This window comes from Rhipicephalus microplus, chromosome X (assembly GCF_043290135.1).
Source record: "Rhipicephalus microplus isolate Deutch F79 chromosome X, USDA_Rmic, whole genome shotgun sequence".
Taxonomy (NCBI): domain Eukaryota; kingdom Metazoa; phylum Arthropoda; class Arachnida; order Ixodida; family Ixodidae; genus Rhipicephalus; species Rhipicephalus microplus.
The window spans coordinates 195,259,067-195,285,022 of NC_134710.1; the positions used below are offsets into that span (position 1 = coordinate 195,259,067).

The 25,956-nt window shown below is 43.9% G+C and overlaps 1 protein-coding gene and 2 non-coding genes across 10 annotated transcripts in view; 1 reads left to right on the forward strand and 2 right to left on the reverse strand.

The window, feature by feature from the left end:
* Positions 1–25,956, reverse strand: part of vir (VIR_N domain-containing protein) — a 431,173-nt gene that overhangs the window by 68,953 nt on the left and 336,264 nt on the right. For all 8 annotated transcript variants that reach the window (XR_012887826.1, XM_075881178.1, XM_075881177.1 and 5 more), the window contains 2 exons: positions 19,042–19,138; positions 2,204–2,358 (listed from right to left, as the gene is read on the reverse strand). Coding sequence is in view for 7 of the 8 variants with exons in the window: in XM_075881178.1 (XP_075737293.1) it covers positions 2,204–2,358; positions 19,042–19,138 (252 nt within the window). In the remaining variant the exon portion in view is untranslated. The remainder of the gene's footprint in view (positions 1–2,203; positions 2,359–19,041; positions 19,139–25,956) is intronic.
* On the reverse strand, positions 3,891–3,963 carry TRNAT-CGU (transfer RNA threonine (anticodon CGU)). Its single transcript has one exon. It is a non-coding gene; the product is annotated as a tRNA-Thr (tRNA).
* On the forward strand, positions 4,417–4,489 carry TRNAT-CGU (transfer RNA threonine (anticodon CGU)). The gene has a single exon. It is a non-coding gene; the product is annotated as a tRNA-Thr (tRNA).

Here is a 25,956-nt window from a genome sequence, read left to right on the forward strand (position 1 = left end):
CAGATTTGAACCAGCTTCGGCCATTACAAATTTTTCGTCGCACACTTCTTTCTGCTTCGAATGAACACTGGAAAAAATTTCCAAATCAAACAGCTTTGAGCAGGTACTGAAGCGCACGTGCTTCCCTTTTGTCTCCAGCAAAGCCGCTTGGCCTCGGCAGCGCTGCATGCACAAGCAATGTTGGGAGATGATTTAGACTCCAACCAAAAGTTTTGAAGAAACCTGACATTTCCGAACTGATTTGGTTCCCAACCAGACAGACTTCTGTCGAATGTTTACTTACAAGCAATGTTGCACCACCACTGATAGATGGGCGATTTGGGGGAGGCATGCATTGGCCTTGCCAGTGCTGCACAGCGCAAAACTTCATTGAAGTTTTGCGCTGTGCAGCACTGGCAAGGCGAGCGCGAGTCAAAACGAGCCCGAGTCCGCAGATAAAGTTCGTTAAATTTAATGTTGACTATTAAGCTTGTATAACCAAAAGATTTTTGATAGAATGCATAAGAAAACCACCTGAAATTTTGTAGAAGTTTGTTATTCTAAAATATTCATTAAACTGACATTTTTACAGGTGAGAGTTCACTGCAATTTCTGTCTATAATTAAAATAAGTTGGTTTCCTATTTATACATTCATGAATGAGAAGTGCACAAATATTTATGGAATGTATTTGTCACTTCAAGATTACTTAAAATATTATTGTATGAAAATGAGTCCTGTAAAATATTTAAACCTATGATAAAAAAACACTTAACTATCCAGTGACGCACATGGCAAAAAATTTAATTATGTAAAGAGCTCTTACACATTTTGCACATGAGCTCAACTGTCCAGAAAAAATGATCTCACTGACAATGCTTGTATCTTGCAAGCCATCTTAACCAAGAAAGCAAAAAAAAAAGAACATTAGTATTTATATCAAAATAACCCACACCATCGCTCCCCAGGACTTCAAAATTGAATAAAGCTATCCTAGACTTGCTGAACAAATAGGCATATTTCCAATAAAAACAATCATAACTACAGGCACTTTAACTGCAAGTACAAGTGTTCTCAATGAGGAAGTTTTTCCGACAAATTCTGTACTTAAATAGCTGACAAAATTTTTCATAGCTGCTCCTGATTACTTACTCCACGGCAGTGGGATCCTTATGAGGGAAGAAAAATTTTTTTTCAAATTTGTGACAATCTATGGGAGTGATGATTAAGTGAGTAAATGCAGTACATATTAACAATGGCCGGTTTTTCACAACAGTTTTTATGAGAACAGGCAAAAGTAATTCTAGAGGAAACCTGCTTATCACTCAGCCAGACAGTGACAGTGCCTGAGCCCTACTTGCAAATGTGAGAGTGGTTCAATCCAAGTGCATCAAACTGGTTTCTCTATGCAGGCGAATGAATGTTCTCACTTTGAGAAACTGACCTGCAAAGGGGAACTGGTAATAGAATGCACCTGTTGCAAGACCAGTAATTCCTATGTGACTAATATCACATAGGGCAGTCACTGTGTTAATGACTTTGAATACAACTGCACTTGAAAAATTGATGAGGCATTAGTTAGACATTCCATAACACTTGCATAGTTCAGTTCACCACCAGCTGAATTAACGGGGCCATGACACTCAATTTGCAGTCATAATCTGTGGTATGTGGGTTAATAGTTTTGCATTCCCAAATAAACTGGGAAAATTTAACCAGATTTGGCCGAGAACTCAGGCACAAAGAACCCTCTACTTCTAGTGTCCATTGAAAACCACAAATTGTTGGGCGACCGTGTTTAACCAACAACGCGATTGACTGTCTCTACAGCTGAGCGACTTAATGCCCTCGTTATGGCAAGATGAATATGCATGTTAATTTTCAGTCCACCTCTCTAAGGCCATTATTTTGTAACGATACATCATGATTTATTCTATGCAAGTCTTATCATCCACTAGTCATGGCCCACAGATCCTATTGGTTATGTCTGGTCGTCATTCTTACTACTAGGCTTGGTAGACATAGATATATTTGTGCTTCAAAAAGTAAATGAATACATAGGTAGTCTGTGCTGGTCCTCTCTTTTTTTTTCCTCATTTACTTTAATTCTGACACATTAAATACTCTGTCCTTATTCAGTGAACAGTCACACATTTACCCAAAGCTTTGAACAAACCAACATTGTCATTTTTCCTCAGAAATAAGAAAGAAGAAGAAAAAAAAACCTGATGTGGCTCTTGCTCTGTGTCATCAATAGCAGCAGAAAGCCAGTATGTTGCGTTGAGACGACGTTCATCGACTTCTGCGAGCACGTAAACAATTCTGGAGGCAAACTGGGCAGACAACCCATCCTGGGTAGGTAGCACAGGTTCAGCAACTTCTATAGAAAAAAGAAAAACATGTGTGATTTCTCCATAAACAAGAGTCTGCGATGCTATTCAGTGTCAGAACAGTAAAGTATAACAAGAAAACAAAAAAAAAGCACATAATAAATTAAATCTTTGAGATATAGAGGTGGCCGCTACAATAGGAACTCTCTTATAGCTGTAAACAGGAGTGCAACAGCTGCACCAATTGTGCCAATTTGATACAATACCTCATTTGTGCGCCGAGCTGCGCCAAAACCATGAAATTTGTTGAAATTGCGCCACACTGCGCCAATATGCCCGACTAGTCTCACAATTTTCTCAGTGCCCTAATTTGAGTGAAAAATGGAGGCTACTTTGGCCACCTGTAGTTTGTGTCATCAACCTATGCAGGCAGATCCTAACCCTAAATTGCAATGTAAGATAGCTGCTCATTAGGCCAAGACACTTGCATCAACCAGATGAAGTAAGCAGATAATTATTGGCGGAACAATGCAACTTCAAGACAAAAACGTGTTGCCGTAGCCAGCAACACTTCCCGGGAAATATGAATTTCCTAGTCAGCAAGCTCGGCCATGGCATGTTAAAAACCATTAGAAACTAAAGCTGGAAGCGTTCAAACTCGCAGTACGCAAAATTTGTAAGCTTCTAGCTTTAGTTCATGCCATGACCACATTAGTTGCCAGAGCAACGCAAGATGCGGAAGATTTCCGGTGCTGTCACCAGGCTAACAGGTGCGTGCCATTGTTACTTTATCTGGTCAAACACACCTTGCAAGTGAGCCCAAAACTTGTGCCCTAAACATAACTTTTCCATCAAAAAAAAAAAAGGGGGGGGGGGGGGGGGGTCTAAAATTTCTTGGTCTTGTTCTAGCCCATGCAGAAACACCGCTTAAGCCACCTTTGCTGCAGTACACAGCTGGCCTAAGGAAAAGCAAGCTTGATAAGATTTGGAAGATACTTATAGTAGTAATTCCTAGACACAGCACACTTTGTTCAATTACTGATGCGCGTATACGCCACATAATTGTGATCGCTGACATCTAAAAGAGTTACTGGCAAAATGATTTGGAGTACTGTATGACATTTATGCAGCCATAAAAAATCAAACAAAACTGTGCAGCAGTTTCTTTTTCCATGTTTTATGAATCTCATGGTCACCATCTTGAGAGATCCACATTGGAATCCTCAGACTCTGTCAAACAATTTGACAGGTGTGACGACTTCTAATGTGGATCTCATCATTGTTTGATGTGTTTGCTGAATGAGGTGATAAAAAAAATACTACTTTGTTAAAATAGTGCTCATACTCACTGTGCGTAATTTTGGGAATGTTCAATGAGTTGCTTTGATTATATATATCTATATATATATATATAAAATAAGGGAGAGAAGTGTATACCTAAGGGCTCGTATTTCCGTGTTTTAACACAATATTAATGAGATATAACAGACAGTAATGCCAAGGAATGTACAGGGGAAGTTATTAGAACCAATGGAATGTAAATAAGAAGAAAGAAGAAAGAAAAGTGGATGAAAAAATTACCAGCTGTGAGCAGGAATCGAACCTACGACCTTCGAATCACGCGTTCGATGCTCTAACCACTGAGCTATCACAGCGGCCGTCCCTCCATCCACTTTTTGGGGTTTATATGTGAATTTAGAAGTAGGAGTGACAGTCAGCGCCAATTTTTTCATCCACTTTTCTTTCTTCTTTCTTGTTATTTACATTCCATTGGTTCTAATAACTTCCCCTGTACATTCCTTGGCATTACTGTCTGTTATATCTCATTAATATTGTGTTAAAACACGGAAATACAAGCCCTTAGGTATACACTTCTCTCCCTTATTTCATTGAACGAGGGTCTCGTACTGGCAGACTTAGTGTGTTTAGGTTGTATAAGAGGGACAATTAATCAGCTGCCCGCTCATAATAAGTTCACGTGCTACGTGACGCCAAACATGCGAATAAGAGTGTTTTCACACTCAATGTTTGGCTTATAGATGGCGCTGACTGTCACTCCTACTTCTAAATTCACATATGAACCCCAAAAAGTGGATGGAGGGACGGCCGCTGTGATAGCTCAGTGGTTAGAGCATCGAACGCGTGATTCGAAGGTCGTAGGTTCGATTCCTGCTCACAGCTGGTAATTTTTTCATCCACTTTTCTTTCTTCTTTCTTCTTATTTACATTCCATTGGTTCTAATAACTTCCCCTGTACATTCCTTGGCATTACTGTCTGTTATATCTCATATATATATATATATATATATATATATATATATTGTAGTGAAGAAGAGGAGCTTCAGCGGCATTTCTCGGCGCATCAGAGGCATCGCCATCAGCATAAGCTCGTGCTTGCTGCGCTTGGCCGGACGCTTCTGACTGCTTCGCTTTCTGCGTTCTGCGCTGCAAATAAACCCCGTTACAAGTGGTGGATTCTGCTGGGTTTCGATCACCCTGGAGCTTCGGAATCGCACTTTACCATCCATTATGCCTACCGACGCAAGCGCCGCTCCAACTCCTCCACCAGCACCGCCTACTGTTCTCTGCGCCGGTTCTCTGCGTCTGCGAGATCCCCCTGTCTTCTCAGGCACAGAAGACAAGGATGTTGACGACTGGATTTCAATGTACGAGCGAGTGAGTACTCACAACAAATGGGATGACACCGCCAAGTTGGCCTACGTCTCTTTCTACCTGTCGGACGTGGCCAAGCTGTGGTTTATAAACCACGAAGCGGAACTCCCTACATGGTCGGCCTTCAAAACGAGCCTCACACAAGTTTTCGGGCGGCCTGAGGTACGCAAACGCCGTGCAGAACAACGCTTACATACTCGGTCCCAGCAGCTTGGTGAGAATTTCACAAGCTATATTGAGGACGTTCTGGACCTTTGATTGATTGATTGATATGTGGGGTTTAACGTCCCAAAACCACCATATGATTATGAGAGACGCCGTAGTGGAGGGCTCCGGAAATTTCGACCACCTGGGGTTCTTTAACGTGCACCCAAATCTGAGTACACGGGCCTACAACAGTTCTGGACCTTTGCAAGCGAGTGAACGAGTCAATGTCCGAAGAGCTTAAGATCAAGCATATCATGAAGGGCATTGAGGACGACGCTTTCCAAATGTTGCTTTCAAAGAGTCCTCGCACTGTCCTAGAACTGACCGAGTTATGCCAGAGTTTTGACGAGTTGCGCAGGCAACGTCTTTCCACCCGACGTCCCTCGGTGCTCGACGACTCTTCGTCCAGCCTTTCCACCCTTGGCATAGGAGAAGACCATGCCCCTCTTCTCTCCAAGATCCAAGAGTTCATCCGCGCTGAGGTCGCTCGTCAGCTCTCTTTGATGTCCTGTGTACCCGATCAACCACGCAGATCGCCGTCTACACTCCGCGACTTCATTCAAGACCAGGTCGCACAAGTTCTTCCTCCCGCCCGTCAAGCCCCCCCAGTCGCCGCACCTCTCACGTACGCCGAAGCCGTTGCTCGACCTCGACAGCCTGCGTTCCAGTCAGCGCCTATGTATTCGCCGCCGCCCTTTTCGCCGCCGACCTATTCACCGCCGACCTATTCACCGCCGACCTATTCACCGCCGACCTATTCACCGCCGCCTATGCAGATACCACCTCGGCCGCAGTTTTCTGCCCCCCAGCCGCAAGTCGGAGTCTACTCTGACCAATGGCGGACCTACGACAACCGTCCCATATGTTTTTCTTGTGGTGGTGTTGGCCACGTGGCACGTTATTGTCGTCGTCGCCAGGCTGCCCAGAACATTCGACGAATGCCCTCTTTCGACCCTCAGTTTTCGTCTACGCCTTCAAGCCCTCCTTCCTCTTCCTTTCCTTCTGATCGTCCACACGGCCCGACCCGCCGCTCCCCATCTCCACGTCGACGTTCGCTTTCCCCTATGCGTCGCCGTTCCGGACCCACCGACCAGGAAAACTAACGGCCGCAGTTCCCGAGGCACGAACTGCGTCCCCGTCGCCATGCACAAGTCCTCGCCCCTGTCCAGCTAACGTCATTGAAGTGTCAGTTGATGGTATCGTCGTCATGGCGCTTGTTGACACCGGAGCCGCTCTATCCGTCCTGTCCATGAACCTGTGCCGCAAACTCCGCAAAGTTCTGACACCATTATCCGGCCTCTCTCTTAGAACGGCTAACGCAGAAAGTGTAACACCTCTCGCAGCCTGCACCACAAGAGTCGTCATCGAAGGGATTGTGTATATTGTCGAATTCGTAGTGCTGCCCTCGTGTTTCCATGATATGATACTCGGCTGGGACTTCCTTGCGAATAATAATGCCGTCATTGACTGCTGTCGCGCTGAACTTGAGCTATCTGCACTTCCTGATGTTGACGCTGTCGAAGCCTCCCTGCCGTGTTATAAACTGTTTGTTTCCGACGACACCACCGTACCATCGCGCTCTTCTCTGCTGGTGACTGTGTCGTGTGACGCTATTTCCGACAATGATGTTGTATTTACGCCCTCTGCCCTGTTCATTCAATGGAAATGTTCTCCACTGCCCATTGCTCTCCTTACTCTCCACCATGGCGTCACGAAGATGCTCGTGTACAATACGCTAGAAGGGCCTTTACCTTTATTCTATGGTGAATGTCTCGGTCACGTGCATCCGATCGACGCCCGTCACATTTTTGACGCTCCACCTAGTTTACTTTCTACGGACCTCAGCGCACTCATTTCTGACTCTGTTGTTGACCAGTCACTCCTTGACGCTTTCCACCGCTCCATCGATGTCGCAACGTCTTCGTCAGAACGAAGCCAGTTAGTGAACTTGCTGCAAAAGTTTCGTACTTCTTTTGACAGCCACGCTTCTGGCCTCAGTTGCACATCGAACATATCTCACAAGATTGACACAGGAAGCCATACGCCTCTACGGCAGCGCCCCTACCGAGTCTCAGCGTCGGAGCGCCGTGTTATTGACGACCAGGTTGCTGACATGCTCCAGCGGGGTATTGTACAGCCTTCTAACAGCCCCTGGGCGTCACCGGTCGTTCTTGTTAAGAAGAAGGACGGCTCCATTCGGTTCTGTGTGGATTATCGACGTTTAAACAAGATCACCCGCAAGGACGTTTACCCGTTACCTCGAATAGACGACGCCCTTGACTGTTTGCAGGGAGCAGAATATTTTTCTTCGCTGGATTTACGGTCTGGATACTGGCAAGTTCCTATGGAAGCATCTGACCGACCGAAAACAGCATTTGTCACACCTGATGGGTTATACGAGTTTACCGTTATGCCTTTCGGCCTTTGTAACGCTCCAGCCACTTTTGAAAGAATGATGGACGCTATTTTACGAGGCCTCAAGTGGAACACATGTTTATGCTACCTCGATGACGTAGTTGTCTTTTCCACCGATTTCGACACCCATTTAAATCGTCTCGAGCACGTCCTCACACGTCTCACTGACGCCGGCCTTCAACTCAACCTCAAGAAGTGTCGTTTTGGTGCTCGGCAGCTCACCATTCTTGGCCACGTCGTATCGCGGGACGGCATACTTCCCGACCCCGCCAAGCTTCGAGCAGTCGCCGATTTTCCGAAGCCAAAAAACTTGAAGGAACTTAGAAGCTTTGTCGGCTTGTCGTCATACTTCCGACGCTTTATTAGAAATTTTGCTTCCATATGTGCGCCCCTTACGGACCTTCTTAGCGGCGACAAGGACCTTTCCACCTGGTCACCAGCATGCGACGATGCATTCACCAAATTACGCCACCTGCTGACTTCACCACCCATCCTCCGCCACTACGATCCTGCCGCTCCCACGGAGGTTCATACTGATGCCAGCGGTGTTGGACTTGGCGCTGTGCTCGCGCAACGAAAGACAGGGTTTGATGAATATGTCGTCGCCTACGCAAGCCGTACTTTGACGAAAGCCGAGGCTAACTACTCCGTGACCGAGAAAGAGTGTTTAGCTATTATTTGGGCCCTTGGAAAATTTCGCCCCTACCTGTATGGTCACGCATTCGACGTCGTCACTGACCACCACGCCCTTTGTTGGCTATCCACACTTAAAGACCCTTCCGGACGACTTGCTCGCTGGGCGCTCAAACTTCAGGAATACGACATCCGCGTTATTTACAGATCTGGTCGTAAGCACACGGACGCCGACGCCCTTTCTCGCTCACCCATATCGGATGAAGGTGTTTGCCTCTCTTCTCTCGAGCCTGCACTTGCGTCATCCGCCTTGCGCAACATGACGGTGGAACAACGAAAGGATCCCTGGATCAGTGGCCTCATAAGCATTCTTTCTGATCCTCTCACTCCTTCGCCGTCTCGCGCTCTCCGCCGCCAGGCTAGCAACTTTTGCCTAAGGGATGATCTTCTTTATCGACGCAACTACCTTTCTGACGGTCGCAAGTGTCTCCTTGTGATACCCCGCCATCTTCGAGCTGCCATCTGCGAAGCTTTTCACGCGGACCCACAGTGCGCCCACGCAGGCCTCTTCAAGACATACGCTAGGCTTCGACTCAGATATTATTGGCGTGGCATGTATAACTACGTGCGAAAGTTCATTCGCTCGTGTGCTCAGTGCCAACGACAAAAGTTACCTCCCGGGCAAGTCTACCCGTCACAACCTCTTCCTTGTCCTAGTCGACCTTTTGATCGCGTCGGCATTGACATTTACGGACCACTACCATCAACTCTAGCTGGTAATCGCTGGATTATTGTTGCGATAGACCATCTGACACGTTATGCCGAAACAGCCGCGCTGCCGACTGCCACAGCCCGTGACGTTGGAACGTTTCTATTGCAACGTTTCATTCTGCGTCATGGGGCCCCTCGTGAGCTCTTAAGTGACAGAGGCCGTGCCTTCCTTTCTGACGCCTTGAAGGCATTACTCAACGAATGCCGAATCGTGCACCGCACAAGTACAGCGTACCACCCTCAAACAAATGGCATGACGGAGCGCTTCAACCGTACTCTTGGAAGTATGCTGTCGATGTACGTCGCCTCTGATCATTCAAATTGGGACCAAGTTCTCCCGTTCGTCACCTACGCGTATAATACTGCCGTACAAGCTACTACTGGGTTTTCGCCATACTTTCTTTTGTACGGACGAGAACCTTCAAATACAGTAGACACTATTCTTCCATATAAACCTTATGAGTCCGAAAGTACAACTCTGTCCGAAGCTGCCCGACATGCTGAAGAATGCCGCCAGCTTGCCCGCTCTTTTTCTACCGAGGACCAGTGGCAGCAGCAATCCCGCCAGACGGGACCGTTCGGCTCCGAACTTTCCACCTGGTTCATTAGTATGGCTTCGGGCACCTGCTACCGCGCCTGGCCGCTCCACAAAACTTCTTCCCAAATACATCGGGCCATACCGCGTTGTAGAGCAAACGTCACTCGTCAACTATATCGTGGAGCCCATCATCCCATCCACAGACCTACGCTACCGCGGCCGCGACACTGTCCACGTCTCTCGTCTCAAGCCATATTACGACCCATTAGTCGTTTCTTCTCCCTAATCCGCCAGGATGGCGTCTTTTTGTGCAGAGGGCGATTGTAGTGAAGAAGAGGAGCTTCAGCGGCATTTCTCGGCGCATCAGAGGCATCGCCATCAGCATAAGCTCGTGCTTGCTGCGCTTGGCCGGACGCTTCTGACTGCTTCGCTTTCTGCGTTCTGCGCTGCAAATAAACCCCGTTACAATATATATATATATATATTCTAAATGTATGCTATGTTTCTTGAACTGCTCCAAATTTGGTCTTTCGTGATAAAAAAATTTTTTCCCCTTGTAACCTGCTTCAAATTTGGGTTTTAGTGGTCCGAAATTAACATTTTGCTGCTCCAAAAATTGCTGCAAATTCTACTTCAACTGTTGCACCCCCACTGTAAAACACAAATGTGCAAAAAATTTTAGTCCATTGCTCCTGTGTACAGCTAGTTTTCCATGCAATGGCTACAGTGCATGGGATAATATCACTCTAGCTTCTGAAAAGTAAATACCTATTATTTATGCTTGCTCTTTACATCTAATCATCTTTGTAATAGCAACACTAAGGCTGCATTGACTGGGTTCACACACATTAATTGGCTGTAAGTTCAAGGAAGTTTCAAGGATGCAAAAAGGAAAAATTGAAGGATTGTCAAAAAAATGTTACTTTTGCATATGACAAGAAAAGAGATCTGCTGTCACACTGATTTCTTTTTCAAGAGCAGCTATGTCCACATCTTTTTCTTTAGCTGTTCACCGAAACCTGTTGGCCTTGTTTAGACATGCCATGCCACTTTTTGCTTTCGAGTCTTCCAAAAACTGATCTACTGACTCGAACAAGAACTCCAGAGTTTTTGAAGACGATAGGCTTTCTTGGGATACTTCAGCGCAAAAACTTTGGTCTGCCTGTCTTTCTGTTTGTCAAGGGAAACGGCTCAAGTTCGTTGCAGTGTCCACCAATATTGCTCAGGTTTCTGCATTCATACTTGTGCAATTGTTGATTAGATAGCAATTAATGCACATATCTGAGGCATAATATTAACACATCAATGTTCTGTGGAGCGTTTTTTTATACTAGAAGATGCATACATAAGTAACTCTAACAACTGTAGCGTTTCCTTACACTGCACTGACAATGCATCGTATAGCATTTCCTTACACTGCGCTGAGAATGCATCGCTATACACGAAAAGGCGAGTTTCCTATGCTTTGCTAAAACAATTTAAAACAATTTAAATTTTCCCCTGCTGTAACGCCTTTGGGCAATGCGGGGTAACCTTTGAATAAAGAATAAGGTGCAGCCATCTGCCTCGAAATCTACAAAATATGGCCTACAACATTGTGTGCGCACGCTGCATGCTCGCTATAATGGAGGTCACCCTTTCGTTTTCTGAGATTACCGCCAGATGGTGCTCATGTTTCACGCACTGCGTCCAGAATCTCATTCATTGATTTTCTCGAGCTAAGCATCAAAATGTAAATGTGTCATTCACTCTCTCTAGATAGAAGACTAAATTTGCAGTCAAACATGCAGATGCGGGGCCAATTTTTTTTAGCTTTGTCTTCTTCTCTTGCATGCTTCGTAGCTTGAGCTCGAGTTCTTTTCAAGGTTAGCTGCTATGCCACAGCTTGCTACCATGTGTAACACATATGTATGCCTATCTTGGCATACTGATGACTTCACTTTTTTCAATAGTGGAACGTTATGCAGCCCTACATGAGTTTTCACAGCTTCACAGATGACTCGTAGAGAGATATACGAGAGCTCTGCCATATTTTCAACCAGATCAACTTTTGAAGCCTTGTTCTACTAAAGCCTGTTCATAGTTAAGCAAGAGAAGGACCTTCCACACTTCTCATAAGATTGAGAATGACAGGACGTGCCTTGTAGGCGCACAGAGAGAGCACCGAGACCTTCATGGTCTCTTTCATAGTTCTTTAGTTCATGCTATTTTTCTTGGCAGAGCTGTATATAATGTGCAAACACAATATCTCGCTTTTGCTCAGAAAGAAGCTCCGTGTCAAATAAACTATTAACAACTTTCAGCTCCATTTGACATTTGGGCCGTCGATCGAGAGCTGCACGATTTGCTCAGAGGAAAGTAGCGAGCATTTTTGTCAACTTCTGCAAGAGGTCATCTACTGTGCTGTGACCCGAGAATGTCAAAGTCAGAATATCTGGTTCACACCTCACAGTTGTTCCACAATTTGACATCAACAGCAAGTTGCTTCCTTTGCAAGTTTTTTTTCAAGGTTTCGTCAAAAAGTACAACAAAATGCTTATATTTTTCTATCATTTGCCGTACTTGTCAACTGAAAAATGGGCGTAGACCGTTGCATGCGATGTAAGCGAATTTCTTTTCAAAACAGGTGAAGCCGCGCACAATTTTGCAGTCTGAAAACCTATTTTGAAATAAATCCGAAATGAATGCAGTGGACTCATAGACTCGGCAATGCAACTTTCATCGACCACTATACAGTAAAACCTTGCTAATTCGAAGTCACTGGGGCCACGAGAAATCTTCGAATTAAGCGGGTTTTCAAATTAACAGAACATACAAAAAATGGGAGGCAAGGAACTTGCAATTATTCGAATTATTCAGGGCTGATTGTTTGCTCTGCTGGCTAGTTTGCGGCTTCAGCGGTTATGTTTTCCCGCAATACCTGGTCTTAATTTCTGCCATAAACATGGAAGAATAGCGGGTTTTGCTGCTGCCACCAGGAAAAAAAATATATTTATATATAAAGCTGTCGTGATCAACTAAACGTGCGCCTGCAGAAAACAAAACATGCTTCACTACAGCACAATGATGACACGCGGGCAGCATGTCACCTGCTCCTAGCTGTATCAGCATGACATGGTGCGACCATTCGCGCATTCTTTCTGGTAAAAAAAAAAATAATGACCATCGTGACAAAATTTGTGATACGTTTTGGCTGAATAGCATGATCATTGAAGCTTTCAAACTTAGTTTTCAAAGTAGGCATTGCAGGCAAGAACTTCGCCAGCAGTGCAAGTCCACGAATCGCTAGAACCACTGGCAATTGGAGGTTCGCATACATCGTGAATTCTGCCAAATGTCCTTTAAAGAATTTCTTTGCAATCCCAGAAAGAATTGGTAAATCATGACATGCTGACGTAGCAAGAAACATGTAATATGCTGCCCATGCGTCACCGCTGTATTGCAGTGAAGCACATATTGTTTTTCGCAGATGCATGTATTGGTCGACCACGAGACCCCCCCCCCCCCCCCTTTTTACGCTGGTGGAAGTCCTGGGGCTGGAGTGCTTAAGCTGCCACTCGTTACTAGTCATTAGTATCGCTATGCTGGATTGCCTTATGGCTCTTAAAGTCTGTCATTTCCGCGGATTTGCAGCAAAATCAGGATCGGGAATTGGCACATGGCACCCAAAATTTTCGAATTGTACTGGTGCTGACGGCCACTACAAAGTATTCACTCAGACTTACATTGCAAAATACGGGACCGCGGAAATATTTTTGATTTGAGCAGGATTTTGAAATAATCGAGTTCGAATCAATGAGGTTTTACTGTATTTCTGCTTTGATCGTAGAATCGTGCCTTCGCAGTTTTCATGAAGTGTTGCAATTCGAGAGGAAGTTGCCGTGATTTCATGCTGAGAAGTCGCCTCAGACATCAGGTTTGTCACTTGCATAAAACTTGCGACAGATGAGCAGCCCTCACTGGCTACCACTTTGGATGGGTGCTTTGCACCTTTCTGATAGCTCTTTAAGACAAATTACCTTATCGTTGCAATGCTGACTATCTTCTGAAGTACTGCGCACTTGGCTGGATAAAAAACACTTTGTTCTAGTCACACTAAGTTACAATATTCTATATGATGCAGCCAGCTAGGCTGTAACCTGCACTTTCCTCCTGGCATCTTTTCAAAGCAAGCATACAATGCACTGGAAGAAATAGTGCACAGACCCCATGAATGAAATACACTCAAACCTCGTTATAACGTAATGGGATATAATGAAATAATAGATATAACAAAGTAAATGAAATTCCCCTTGAAAGCTCCATTGAGAACCATGCATTTTAAACCTCGTTGTAAAGAAGTAAAATTGACAAGTAAGTGGATATAACAAACTAATTTAGTCTATCAAATAATCTATCAAAAAAAAACTGACCGTAGTGTGTGAAGTATTTCGTTTTCTGCAGAGTTTGACGCTCATTCGGCACGGCTCTTTCAAAACTCCCGCGCTGACCTTACAGCCACGTCACGCGCGGCCGACAGATCCCTCTTCTTCACAAGTCAGCGGAAAGTATTGAGAAAGCACTCCACAGGTCACATGACCGAGAAGCGGTGCCGCGGTGCAAAGCGATTTGCCTCTAACTTATAAGAACACACGATGGGGAAGCTTCATATATTCACAAATCAAAGAACATCCATCATTAATTGAAGTAATCGGTGATGCGCGTCTGCACACGTTTGCCTTGCAGCGAATCAATCAATTTCGCACGTAGTTTGCAAAGCATAGTAGCGCACGGCTAAGTCCAGCGCCAACACTGTTTAAAGACGACGGCAACGACCGCGTCTCCACTGCCACCCTCTGCACCAAGAAAGAAGAACCCTCTGCGACAGCTTTTTTTTTGTTTTTTTTCCTCTCTCTCCACGCGCGGCCTTGAAAGGAGAAGGGTCTCTACGTGCAGAGACGGAAAAGGGAGAAGCATGGCATAGGTGCATCGCAGATCGGCATTTGAGAGAAAGCAAACAATCCGCCACAGTCTTTTCTTTCCTTTCCTTTTTTTCCTTCTTTGCACGCGCATCGTTGAGAGATGTTGCCGCGGGATTGGGCATGGTGCTGAGAGCATTTTTGGAGCGTGGTATATTTGAGTTAACCATCGCAAGCGCTTGCGCGTTCGAATTAGAGGGCGTTTTCGTCCATTAGAATACACATAGCCTTAACCAGACAACAGCGCTAGTTCAAATTAACCGCAAGTTCGAATTAAGCTTGTTTGACTGTGTTTTATTTTCAGTTGCACTCGTGGTCACGTAGCAGTACACCAGCCTGCGAGACGGTTTCTTTCTTTGCATGCTTATAGGTATGCGCTCATATAAGCATGCATTGCCACAAACTGTTATAATCTAACAAAATAATGGATATAACAAAATAATTGTAGCTCCCCTTTAACTTCATTATAACAAGGTTTGAGTGTACTACTACCTAGTGTGCCGAGCGCGAGTGTCGCGGCGGCATGGGGAGTGATGCCTGCTGTGGTCAGCTGCTTGGTGCGCTGCAGCTGACCCCACCAGACAATGAAGAGACTTAAGTGAGACAGGACATGAGTCTCCTCTTTTGTTTGGTCGCGACTGGGATCGTGCCCTCCCCACGCGAACAGAACAGAAATTACTGTTCCATGTGGGACCACAACATTAGACAGAAAAACACGACGCGCCGCCCACCGTGGACATGACCTAGTCCACGACGGTGCAAAGATGGCAGACTACAGCCAGATTTAGGGACCGTAGCCTGACCAAGTGATATGCCTTGAATTAAACTCAGTTTCCAAAATATATCAGATGCCAGCCGCTGTAATGACTGTCCGATTTAAAACTGAAACGCACGGGCACTATATAGCCAACCCAGCTTGCTTTCATGGTCATCCTTGAGCAAAAGGGGACTTTGAAATAGGCCAGACTTAGAGATGCATCATTAATTTCTTCTATAGTAAAACAAATTCAATGGCATTTTTGAAGATTACAAGGACTTCATGGGTATTCAAGGAGTTCAAGGGGCAGTACGAACCCTGATTGAAAATAACGAAAATGAATATTTCAAACTGGGGCCGGGGCAGAATTAAAAGTTCTTATTTGGGTAAAGAGAAACTTCTAAATGATTACTTAATGAACCAGTCATGTAGGCTTTTGTTATGGGGGTGCTATCCCCCTCTCCCTGTAAAGTTGTTTGTGCCTCGTGGAGCATATGTGTCGCATGGATAGGCTGAATTTAGGTTTAACAAACTCCGAGTGGTAGGTGGAGTAGTGCTTTTGCGTGTTCATCATCATCATTACAGTTAGCGTGGTAGCACCAGCAGTGCCGCCGTGCGGCAGCCGCACAAAACAACATTGGAGAGTCTTTTTGGCATTAGGGCAACGATTGGGATGGACGTCTTTTGCAAAAAATACGCAGGATCTGCAAACCACAGGTCGTTTTCTGTGGATCCCTCATAGCGAGTTGAACAACAGCGATGCCGCCTTTGCGTTACCTTGTGTTTGTTATGTTGATTTAGAGTATTAGAATATTGTATAAAGTTGTTTAGAGTGCCACTAGTGACGTATTTGATTTGGTCGGCGATATTGTCCCTTGTAAAAGTAGTTGAATAAAGGTACAAAACGTCGATTTGCCCAACTGCGTCTGCGGTGTCCATGTGTTCTCTCATTGAGGCCCCACAATGTACATTCACCCTGAAAAAAACTGGTGACTGAAACACATGCACATGCAAGAAAAGCAGGCATCCTGTGGGCAGTTGCTTTAAAGTGGCCTTGTAACATTTTTCTAAGTAAACTTAGACTAATCTCACTATGTGAGTTTATTGCGAAAGGAATATCATGCCACGAAAGTTTTTCGAATTCATCAAGTGTATATGAAGTTACAAGGATTTGTTACAGGCTCCAAGTGCTTGCTCTTTCCTTTTGCCAAAATGAGCATCCTGGAAGCTACACAAAGGCAAGAAGCTATGTCAGCATGTGTCATGGCCTTGAGTATTTTCTCTTGGTTTTTTAAAAGGTCTTTGCACACTTACAGTTGAGAGGAGTACTATACTGGCACCATGTCGCAGCAACAGTACACATGCATCACAAAGAAATTGTTGTGCTTCTTTCTTTCTTTTTGTTCTCTTTTTTGTACATCAGACATCTGTCAAGGCTGTAACAGTTAGAGTTGTGAAAGAAACAAATAATGAGAAAGAAACAAAACTATTACATTGGTTTAAAAAATGACCATATCAAGATGCTTGCTAAATGAAGCACAGCGTTGTCCCGTGCAGTTTGTTTATAATCACATAGTGCAAGAACAAAGTTGCAGGAATGGTATGTTTTGACAAGTTCAATGTCATTTTAGGTGCAGTAATGTATTTCCGCCTTAAGGGGAGATGCGGGTCAAAAAACGCGTTTTTTTCAAAATTACCCATTTTTTATTTTCGCCTGTTTTGATAAGACTAGTACCTCTACTGTTATGAAAAAAATAATACAGATCGAGAATTAACAACTGGAAGTGCTTTTAAAGTTCATCTAAAGAGCACAAGGTGCCTGTTAAAAGGTCGAAAGTGTGCAGTCTTCGAGCACTTTGCCGCCGATAATGTGCCGCCGATAGCCATTGTTGATCGCATGAGTCGAAGAGTCGAGCCTCACTCTTCAAATAACAACAGTTTCTCTCGCTGCTGCAGCGCAAGAAATAATAAAAAGAATCACTCTTCTGTGCGTTTTTCGAGCGCCATGACTGGCTTATCACATGGTACGAATCAGGGACCGCCATTGGCCGCTGCGCGCCTGTATATGCTGTGAAGCCTATTTGCGGGGTCCATGTCTTGTCGAGCAGCGCAGCTGAACAATGCTTTTCTTGTGTAATTATCTCCGTTATGAATGAAAAAAGCCTTGCTCGCAAGTAAAAGCCGTTGTGCGGCGCGCTCTGTAGAAATTGGCAAAGAGCAGCTGGTCCGATTTGCGGCAGTTGTTGGCTTGCAAAAGCCAATGCTTCAAAGTCATTCACACCCCACAGCCGGAAAGTTCGTGATGCGGCAATGGATGACGTGAGCGCCAATCTTGAGAGGTCGAAAGAGCTTGCAGTGAAAGAACTTAGCAGGGACAACATTGCCATTATGTACGACGGTATGTGGCACAAACATGGCTGCAAAATGGCATGACACTGGACTTAGTTTAGATTTCGCAGTCATGTCGAACTTCTTCCTAGCTTGCAGTTGGCACAAGGCTCTGCCAGATGGAGCGGAAGTTTGGCAAGCGTTTTATGGCCCTGTCTGTGAGCGAAATGTCCGGGAGGAGTCGGCTCGAAAACGCCGAGGGACAAACTCAAGGTGCTGGCGTATTTTAGTCACAGTAGCCACTACAAGAAGGATTGTTCTTTTTGGTGTGTAAATTTCATCTAATTTAATAATATCTGTCATAAATAAAAACCCAATTTCAACATTAAAACTGGTTTTTCTCAAAACACAAGTTTTGCCATTTTTTTCAATGTGCCCCTCCTTTTTCGGGCCCTTCTAGAGCTCAGATCTGCATGAAATTTTGCCCAAATTTTTTCCAAAGTATGACAAATGGAATTATCTAGTTTATGTTTCAATATTATATTGTACAATATAAAATTGTATGTATACCTTTACTAGGACAGGTGAAATATGGACTTTTTACGTCTATTATTTTTCACGTGTATTACATATTTTTTATGTGCTTCCTAATTAGTTATTTGAACTCTAGACTTTGTTTGAAGCATTATGAAGAATGAATGGTAAAAAATTGCAGAATTTTAGGGATGAAAATGGAAGGGGGGGGGGGCAAAATGGTTAAGGTTTTCACTTTGTCATGTTGCAGAGCTGAAAGTGTGTAACTTGCAAAAAAACTAATTATATATTTGAAATCAGCATAAAAAGTTCCATAAACAGCTCAAGTTTCACTGCTCTAGGGTGAATATTAAAGAAAAAGTGTCTTCGAGTAGCATCTCCCCTTAATATAGTTAGTGGACGAAAATAAGTTTCACAGTCATAGGAGTTTTATTAAAAACTGGTGTTGCCTTACAAATACAAAACAGCAAAAGCTTGTACACAACACTACTTCTACAGCTCCTACAATTCTGCCTGCCTAATATAAAAGATGTATCACATGCTGGATGCTCTGGCTCCCCAGAGGCAAAGGCAATGCTATTAGTTCAAAAATACCGATGCTGTGCCTTCTCTCTCAGGCTCTGTCATGAGGTACATAAGGTGAAATGGAAGAATTATCAATGCCAAAAACTTTACAAAGTTGCTGAAAAGAACAAGTAACGTTTTCAGGAAAATTGTTGGTTCGTTGTCCAATGCAAAGTAGTTATGTTTGGCACTTATATGTTTAAAATGATTAACTTGTTCCTTTAGTTATTTTAGCATTGCATTTTATTATAATGTTATAAACAAGTGTTTTGTGAAAACTGTCCACTTATTTTTTTTCTCCTTTACATTTCAAATGCAATTACACACAGAAAGCACTCTGAAACAAACGTCTTGCCTTTCACAGGAGTTACAGCCGCCTCTCCAAGCAACTCCATTTGGTCCTCCAAGCCATCAATCAGACTCCGAAGGGCTTTTTGATTCACAGGAAATTGCTGCAGATTAATAATACATCAGACAAGAAAAATAGTTGATTGGATTGAGAAAAAATTAAGGAGATTCAGAAAATAAAAAGGTAGGAAAAGAAGTGCATATAAAACTTTCAACAGACAGAAAATGCAGCACTGTACTGCTCTGTAGATGTAACCTTTCGATGAGAACATGTGAATACTTGAAATCTGAAATGGGTGATTTGTATAATGCCTCAAATATTTACATTGAGTTCGTACACCACTTATTTCACAGTTTACAGTATACAACAAGACAAGCTTTCAGAACTAAAAGAACATCTCAGAGATCATTTGTTAGCAAGAGCTTTATTTCCTCACACCAAGGCACACCAATAGAGCATCACAGCAGCTCTGGACTATGTTATTGCTACCTGTAAGCGCAGTAGTGGGCATGGCCTTAAGTATTTATTTCTGACAACAAACAGGTGTCAACTCAACGCCCGAGTTCAAGCTTCTTCAGACATTTAGTTGATAGACGCAGGGGTGTAACAGCTGAAATAGGATTTGGAGAATTTTTAAATCAGAAAAATGTTGTTTTAAAGCAGGAAAATCTGAATTTGTAGCAGTTGTAATAATTTAACAAATGCTGCCAATGCTAATGTGAACCTGCCAAGGTGGCAGCCTTAAACTTCAGTAGAATCCTTAAACAAGCACGAGCGAAGGTGGTGAAGAAAGAAAACTGACGTGCCCTTTATCTCTTGTTTGCTGGGGCTACAGAAATGTTTAGATAGCTCTTGATTATTAGCAAGTTATTTTTTTAAAATCAGCAATCACTGTAGTACTTATAATTTACAGTGTGCATACAAGTGCAATTAATGAACAAAATGTGCTCTGTCCCAGGACAACTTGTACTAACCACCACTTCTCAATCTTAGTACGCTTTTCCGCAAGACACCGGCGTACTGCGGTGGAAGCAACTTAAAAAGCGTTTCACACACAATGGAATAAGGCCGGAAAATTTTAAAACGGCTCTCCTTTGTTCTCATCTTCCACAGTGAAATTACATATGCTTATTGAGAGATATATGGCTATGCCTGTATAATAGAGAAGACAGTTTAAAATTCAAGAGTATCCCGTGAGAATCTAGAGAGTTGATTGGCAGGCTGGCCAATATACACAGGCGGCACTTTGTCAACATTTTTTACACAGAGCTTCCACTTTACTTTCAAATATTAATATAGATCAGCTCTGTAACGAGCACAAAAAAGTTTTCTGGCGTCCATCATAAAGCAAGGCTATGACTTTTCTGTGCATCTGGATTAGATTGGTTGATAATGTCAAAATAGCAGCCGGCCAATGTGGCCCATATTTTTTGTTAAAATTAGTGCAACTAAAAAATTTTGAGGCTGGCTTGGCATTTTGGTGCAGCGGGGAGCAGTTTCAACAAATGGCACAATTTTAGTGCAATGAACACAGCTCTGGCACCTCTGCAAATATCACGATTTAGCCCTACTTACAGGGTGGAGCAAAAAGTCGCAGGAAAGCAAATGCACACAGTATGATGCAATCACAAATTACATACCCGTTGAATCAAGCGGTGTATTGACCCTACTGCCCCAACCACTCTAGTTACAAATTTTCAGAAAATGACAGACACACAGCCAACCCACCAGTCTTTTTATCGTTTCTTTCTGATTGAAGATTGTAGAAATGCTTGTTTCCCTATTTTGTATCGCTAATATGCTACCACCTCTCTTAGCTCACCTTATTTACAACCACCTTGGCAGCGCTCGCTGCAGAACAAAGCCTGCTGCGTGGTGACTAGTACATTACAGGCAGACTGAATCAAATTTTCTTAAGACTAAACAGCTCCCACTGCATTGGCAGCACATTCACATTTATTATGAGAAATTCAAAAGCTTGAACATGAGATGAGGGAGTGCAGCCACGAACTAATTGTACAACTGCCCATGTGAAGCAATTCAACACACCAATAATCCGGTGGCATATTGATACAATCGTATCATTTTATTTTATTTTATTTTAAAATTTTTCTGAGGGCCCTTTGTCAACCTACAGTGGGCACTTGAATGATGTTTGCTTACATGGTCACAACCCACACCTACTATCAGAACTCATATGGTCATTCCTGAATTGGTGAACTCATCAAATGATCTGGATTGTTCTCAGTTAGTAGTAGAGGTATAACTATTTTACAAAATATAGGTATAATTATTTTACCAAATATTTAAAAGACATTAAAACATAGACCTTCTCACACATCAATTATTCTCATAGTTGTGCAACCAAACAAAGACATTCTTTCACGATAACCCCTTTACTTCTACGAAAAACTACTTTAAATACTCTTTTTTTCCCTGAAACTATCGTTGATTGGAATCACCTAACCGACAATATTGTAACACAAGACTCGCCTTCTTTGTTTGAAAAATACTTGTAGTAGTTCGTAAGCACTCTTGAATATACTTCTCTTTTATTATTTGTTCCTATTTATTGCATAATCTTGTTCGATTTGATTATCTATTCAACAAGTTTTCTTCTTGAAATTTTATTCTCTTTTGTATTTATTCAGCTTGTTCTTGCATTGTTCCATTTTAGAGTTACTACCGTATTTACTCACATAATTTGCGCACTTTTTTCACGATTTCGAGGCCCTGAGAAGGGGAAGTACGCGGGGATTTCACGAGGGCATACAAAATATTCTATCAAAGTCCTAACGCACACAGTATATACATCTCAAAAATTGTATCACAAACAAAGTGTACTTTTTCATACAGAAGATTTAGCACATACTTTAACCAGCCAGGTCCGGTCATGCACAGTCTAGCGGAAATCATTGATCGCGAAGTCCGATTGGGAGTCATCGCAGAGGCCATTGCCAGCCCCCCCCCCCCCCCAAAGCACATCGTCCTCGGTTTTGTCAAGCACGTTTGAATACTCCATTTTCTTGATGCTCTTCGCAACCATGGTGTGAGAAACTAGGTCCCACAACACGGCGATACCAGATGACTTAAGCCTTCGCACATAATTAAAAATGCCTTTTTCAGTGGCAAGCACGCACTCTTCTACTTTCTCACGCACCGATCGCGCCGATCGTCACAGGTTGAAGTACGTCACCTTGAAGCACTGCCTTGAAGAGCTTTGCGGCAGTACGGATCCCGTTTTCTTCGGCAAAATTTACAACAGCGAACTTCAAGTTCGCCGTATATGTAATTTCTGTAGCACATCGCAAGAAAACCACAGAAAGTCACAGCTTTGCCGCAAAAGCGAAGCAATGAACGCGATAGCAACAAATTAGAAGGTCACGCAAAGAATGGCAAGTAGATCGAAACGTGCCCCGCATTTCTCATGCACAAATGACGCACGAAACGTACTCATAGGTACAGATAAATCCGAATAAGCGCTTTGGTTGTTACTTTGCTGTGTGTGAAAAGTGCGCCCTTTTCACAAACAGAGACTGTGCAACGAGTGCAGTGACCTTTGTGCACCCGGTAACTACAAAAGAATTGTTCCGGTGAAAGCCCAAGGCATACGATTGTACCCACCGCGAGATGAGCGAGCGCACGCATGAGCGTCCCTTCTCCATGGGGCAAAGTGCGTATGGTAGGTGACAGCATATGCCGCCGTGTCGTGACGATCTGGCAACGCACGCTCATTGCGCCATCTTGCAGGTAATGCTCAAAACACGATAGTCCCTCCCTTAAGATTTCTATCGCCAGCGTTAAGTGGTAGATATAAATAGCTTGCCGTTTCGTTTAAATGTTGAAGGAGATGCTTCTTCGTGGCTCTTTGTTGAAAGCCACGAAGAAGCACCTCCTTCAATGTGCCTCAGTGACTAACGCCTCGCACTCACAATTCAGAGGTCCGACGTTCGATTCAACGCACTGGAGTCTTTTAGGGGCGAAGCTCCTTAGGGCGTGGGCTGTGCGTCCCCTGTAGCCTGTATGTAGCCACCTCTAGTTTAGTTCTTGCAGTGTTCACTAGATGGCGGTACCGTCCCCTGTATGTAGCCACCTCTAGTTTAGTTCTTGCAGTGTTCACTAGATGGCGGTACCGTCTCCTGTATGTAGCCACCTCTCGTTAGTTCTTGTAGTGTTTACCAGATGGTGGTACTTGTAGCTGATGATGAAAAGATGCAAGACGTTATAAACTAGAAAGCGGTACTTATAGTTGATGAAAGACGCGAGATCTTATAAAATAGGAATGATGTCACATATGGCGCGTGTCATTGGTTGAAGGCAATCGTTCAATTTAGTGCGGCGACGTACGCTAGGGGGAGCGTTGTAATAAAATCCGTTTGCTGTTGGCGCGCGCTCGGAGTCGCCGGATGGATAAGGCTGCACAGCGGAGAGAGCGCAAGGCGGCAGCAGCGCGCGCTCGCAGACAGAATCCCGATGTGCGAGCGCGCGAGGCAAGGGACATCGCAAGCCATCCATCGTCTAAGAACAAATAAAAGTTGATTTGTGTATATACACACACAGCGTTTCTCACGTCTTTACATGATGATCGACTGGGCGAATTACACGGAAGATTCACAGTTTACCGATGAATCCCTCCGGAGCTTCGCCCATTCATCATCATTCACCCCGTGAATATGCCGTAATTTTTTTCTAGATTATTTTTCTTTCTTGTATTTCCATATATATAGATACGTATACATATATGGTGAATGACAGTGGCAAAATCAAGTTCAGAGTGTCCATATAATTGCTATCACAATGAAACGAGTTGGCCGTATGGTGAAACCTTAGCTTCCGAAATTGACCAAGCGTGCGTTGCAGCGCAGACACAGAGAACGAGGGAAACAGGCTGCCTCCGATGCAGAAAGTTGTCCGTGCTGTGACGCGAGAGTGCATTCTTGCGGTGGTAGAGATAGGGAGAATGAGGAAGGCAAACGCTTCAGCAGTCCCGGTTCGAATGTTCGTACACGGTATTCTAGGGACCCTAGAAGGGGATGTCCTCAGAAAAATGGACTGTGTACTTGCAGCCTGTTTGACTGCACTTGTCTGCTCGGCGAGGCATGCGCCCGTCCGAAGCATTAAAAAGTCTCATGTGTGCGCCGGTGAGCTGGCTCGGGTGGATCGGGGAGCGCAAGATATGCAAGTAAATATTTTTTAGCGAAGCTGGCAAAATATAAGGCATGCACAAATTATGCGAGGACACAAATAATGTGAGTAAATGCGGTTTTGGCTGTTAAATTCTACTGTGTTCTTGTTCATTTTCTTAGCCTTATCGTTTTACCTGTATGCACTGCATTTTTCACTTCATGTATTTTCTTTGTATACAATTGTGCCTTTTTTCGAATATCATGTATCAATATTTCACACCTGCTATAACCTCTGCTTGAGACTGCAATATCAATAAATAAGTAAAATAAATAAATTGGTATAAACGAATAATAAAAAAGCTTTTTTGGCACTCCCCATTCAATTTGCTAAAATGTGTTACAATTATATATGTTACTTCGCAAACATTAACAATTTTGTTAGATTAATGAACTTTTTTGACGTCATACATTGACTCTTTGTAAACTCAATGTCATCATTATCAGTCAGTCTTCATGCTGACTGCAGGATGGTCTCTCCGAATGATCTCAAATATAAGTTTAAAACACCAGGGATAGCATTCTTTATCATAGTCAAGACCACTGTGCTGCCTTTTTCAACGGTGCCTTTGAAGCCTATGCACACACATGCTTAGAAGTGATCCCAAGGACATACAGAGAAACCTTGTTAATACATGCCTGCTGTGGACACCGGCCTAATTACACACTAAATGTATTATGTATTAACCACCAGCAGCAAATTCGTGTCTACTGACGCGCGCCATCGCCACGAACAAAGGTATTATTACAGTGCCACAGTAAATATTACCTAAAGTGCCCACCACAAAGCCATTGCCGAAGTGCAGAAAAAATTCTGTCACTCTCGCACAACAGCCCGATAGCACGTGGTGGAGACGCCAAGGAGCACTTTGAAACTACTGCGGGGCTCAGGAAACACAGTGTGGTGTGGCGACAGAACGGGCGTAATTGACTGTCTGTGATGCATGTGTTCCGCAATCTGCTTCTCAGCAAAAGCTGGCAGTATTTTGGTTTTTCTTTTTAATGTAGTATGGTCACAGAGAACCGAACCATCTACTGGCTAGTTGCGTGCAATGCTTCACTTACTCTGCACACACCGCGACTGCCGATCCGCTTGCTGTACAATACGCCCCCTCCGCTTTAGACAGTGCATAGTTACGTCCACGACGACGAGCTTTTTGCAAGCAACGCGCACTCCGCGATGCTCTAGCAGTCCTCGCAGTGGATGGAGGCACCTTTCAGCTGGCGTTTAATGAAAGCGCACAGTATCGTTACAACAGCGCTAGGCTCGTTGTATTGTTCAAGTGTTAGAGTCAATACTGGAATATTTCCTGGTGCTCGCAATCCATAACACTAAACTCCACGACAGAGAGCTGATGGCATTTCTGCAAAGTTGTGCACGCACAACGAGGGGTCAAAAATTGTTAGCACAGCACGTTCTGGTAGCAGCCTATTATTAGCATGCAGTAGGCTTAAAGTAGAGCTACGCCCCATGTGTGCCCAAGTAGATGGCTGGGGAAGCCGGTGACAAGGCTTTTCATCAGCGATAAGTCATACTGGCGCGGTTTGTCAATGTTCGCCCTCACCACAATCACGATGATATATGCTGTTTAATGGCGCAAGGGCCATAGATGGCGAAAGAGCGCCAGGAAATGATATCGGACGAGAGCAATAGTTATGTTAAATGGCTGTAAAAGGGCCTAAGATTCTGCGCTCTAAAGGTGCGTAAGACATATCTTTATTAAAATCATGAAAGTGA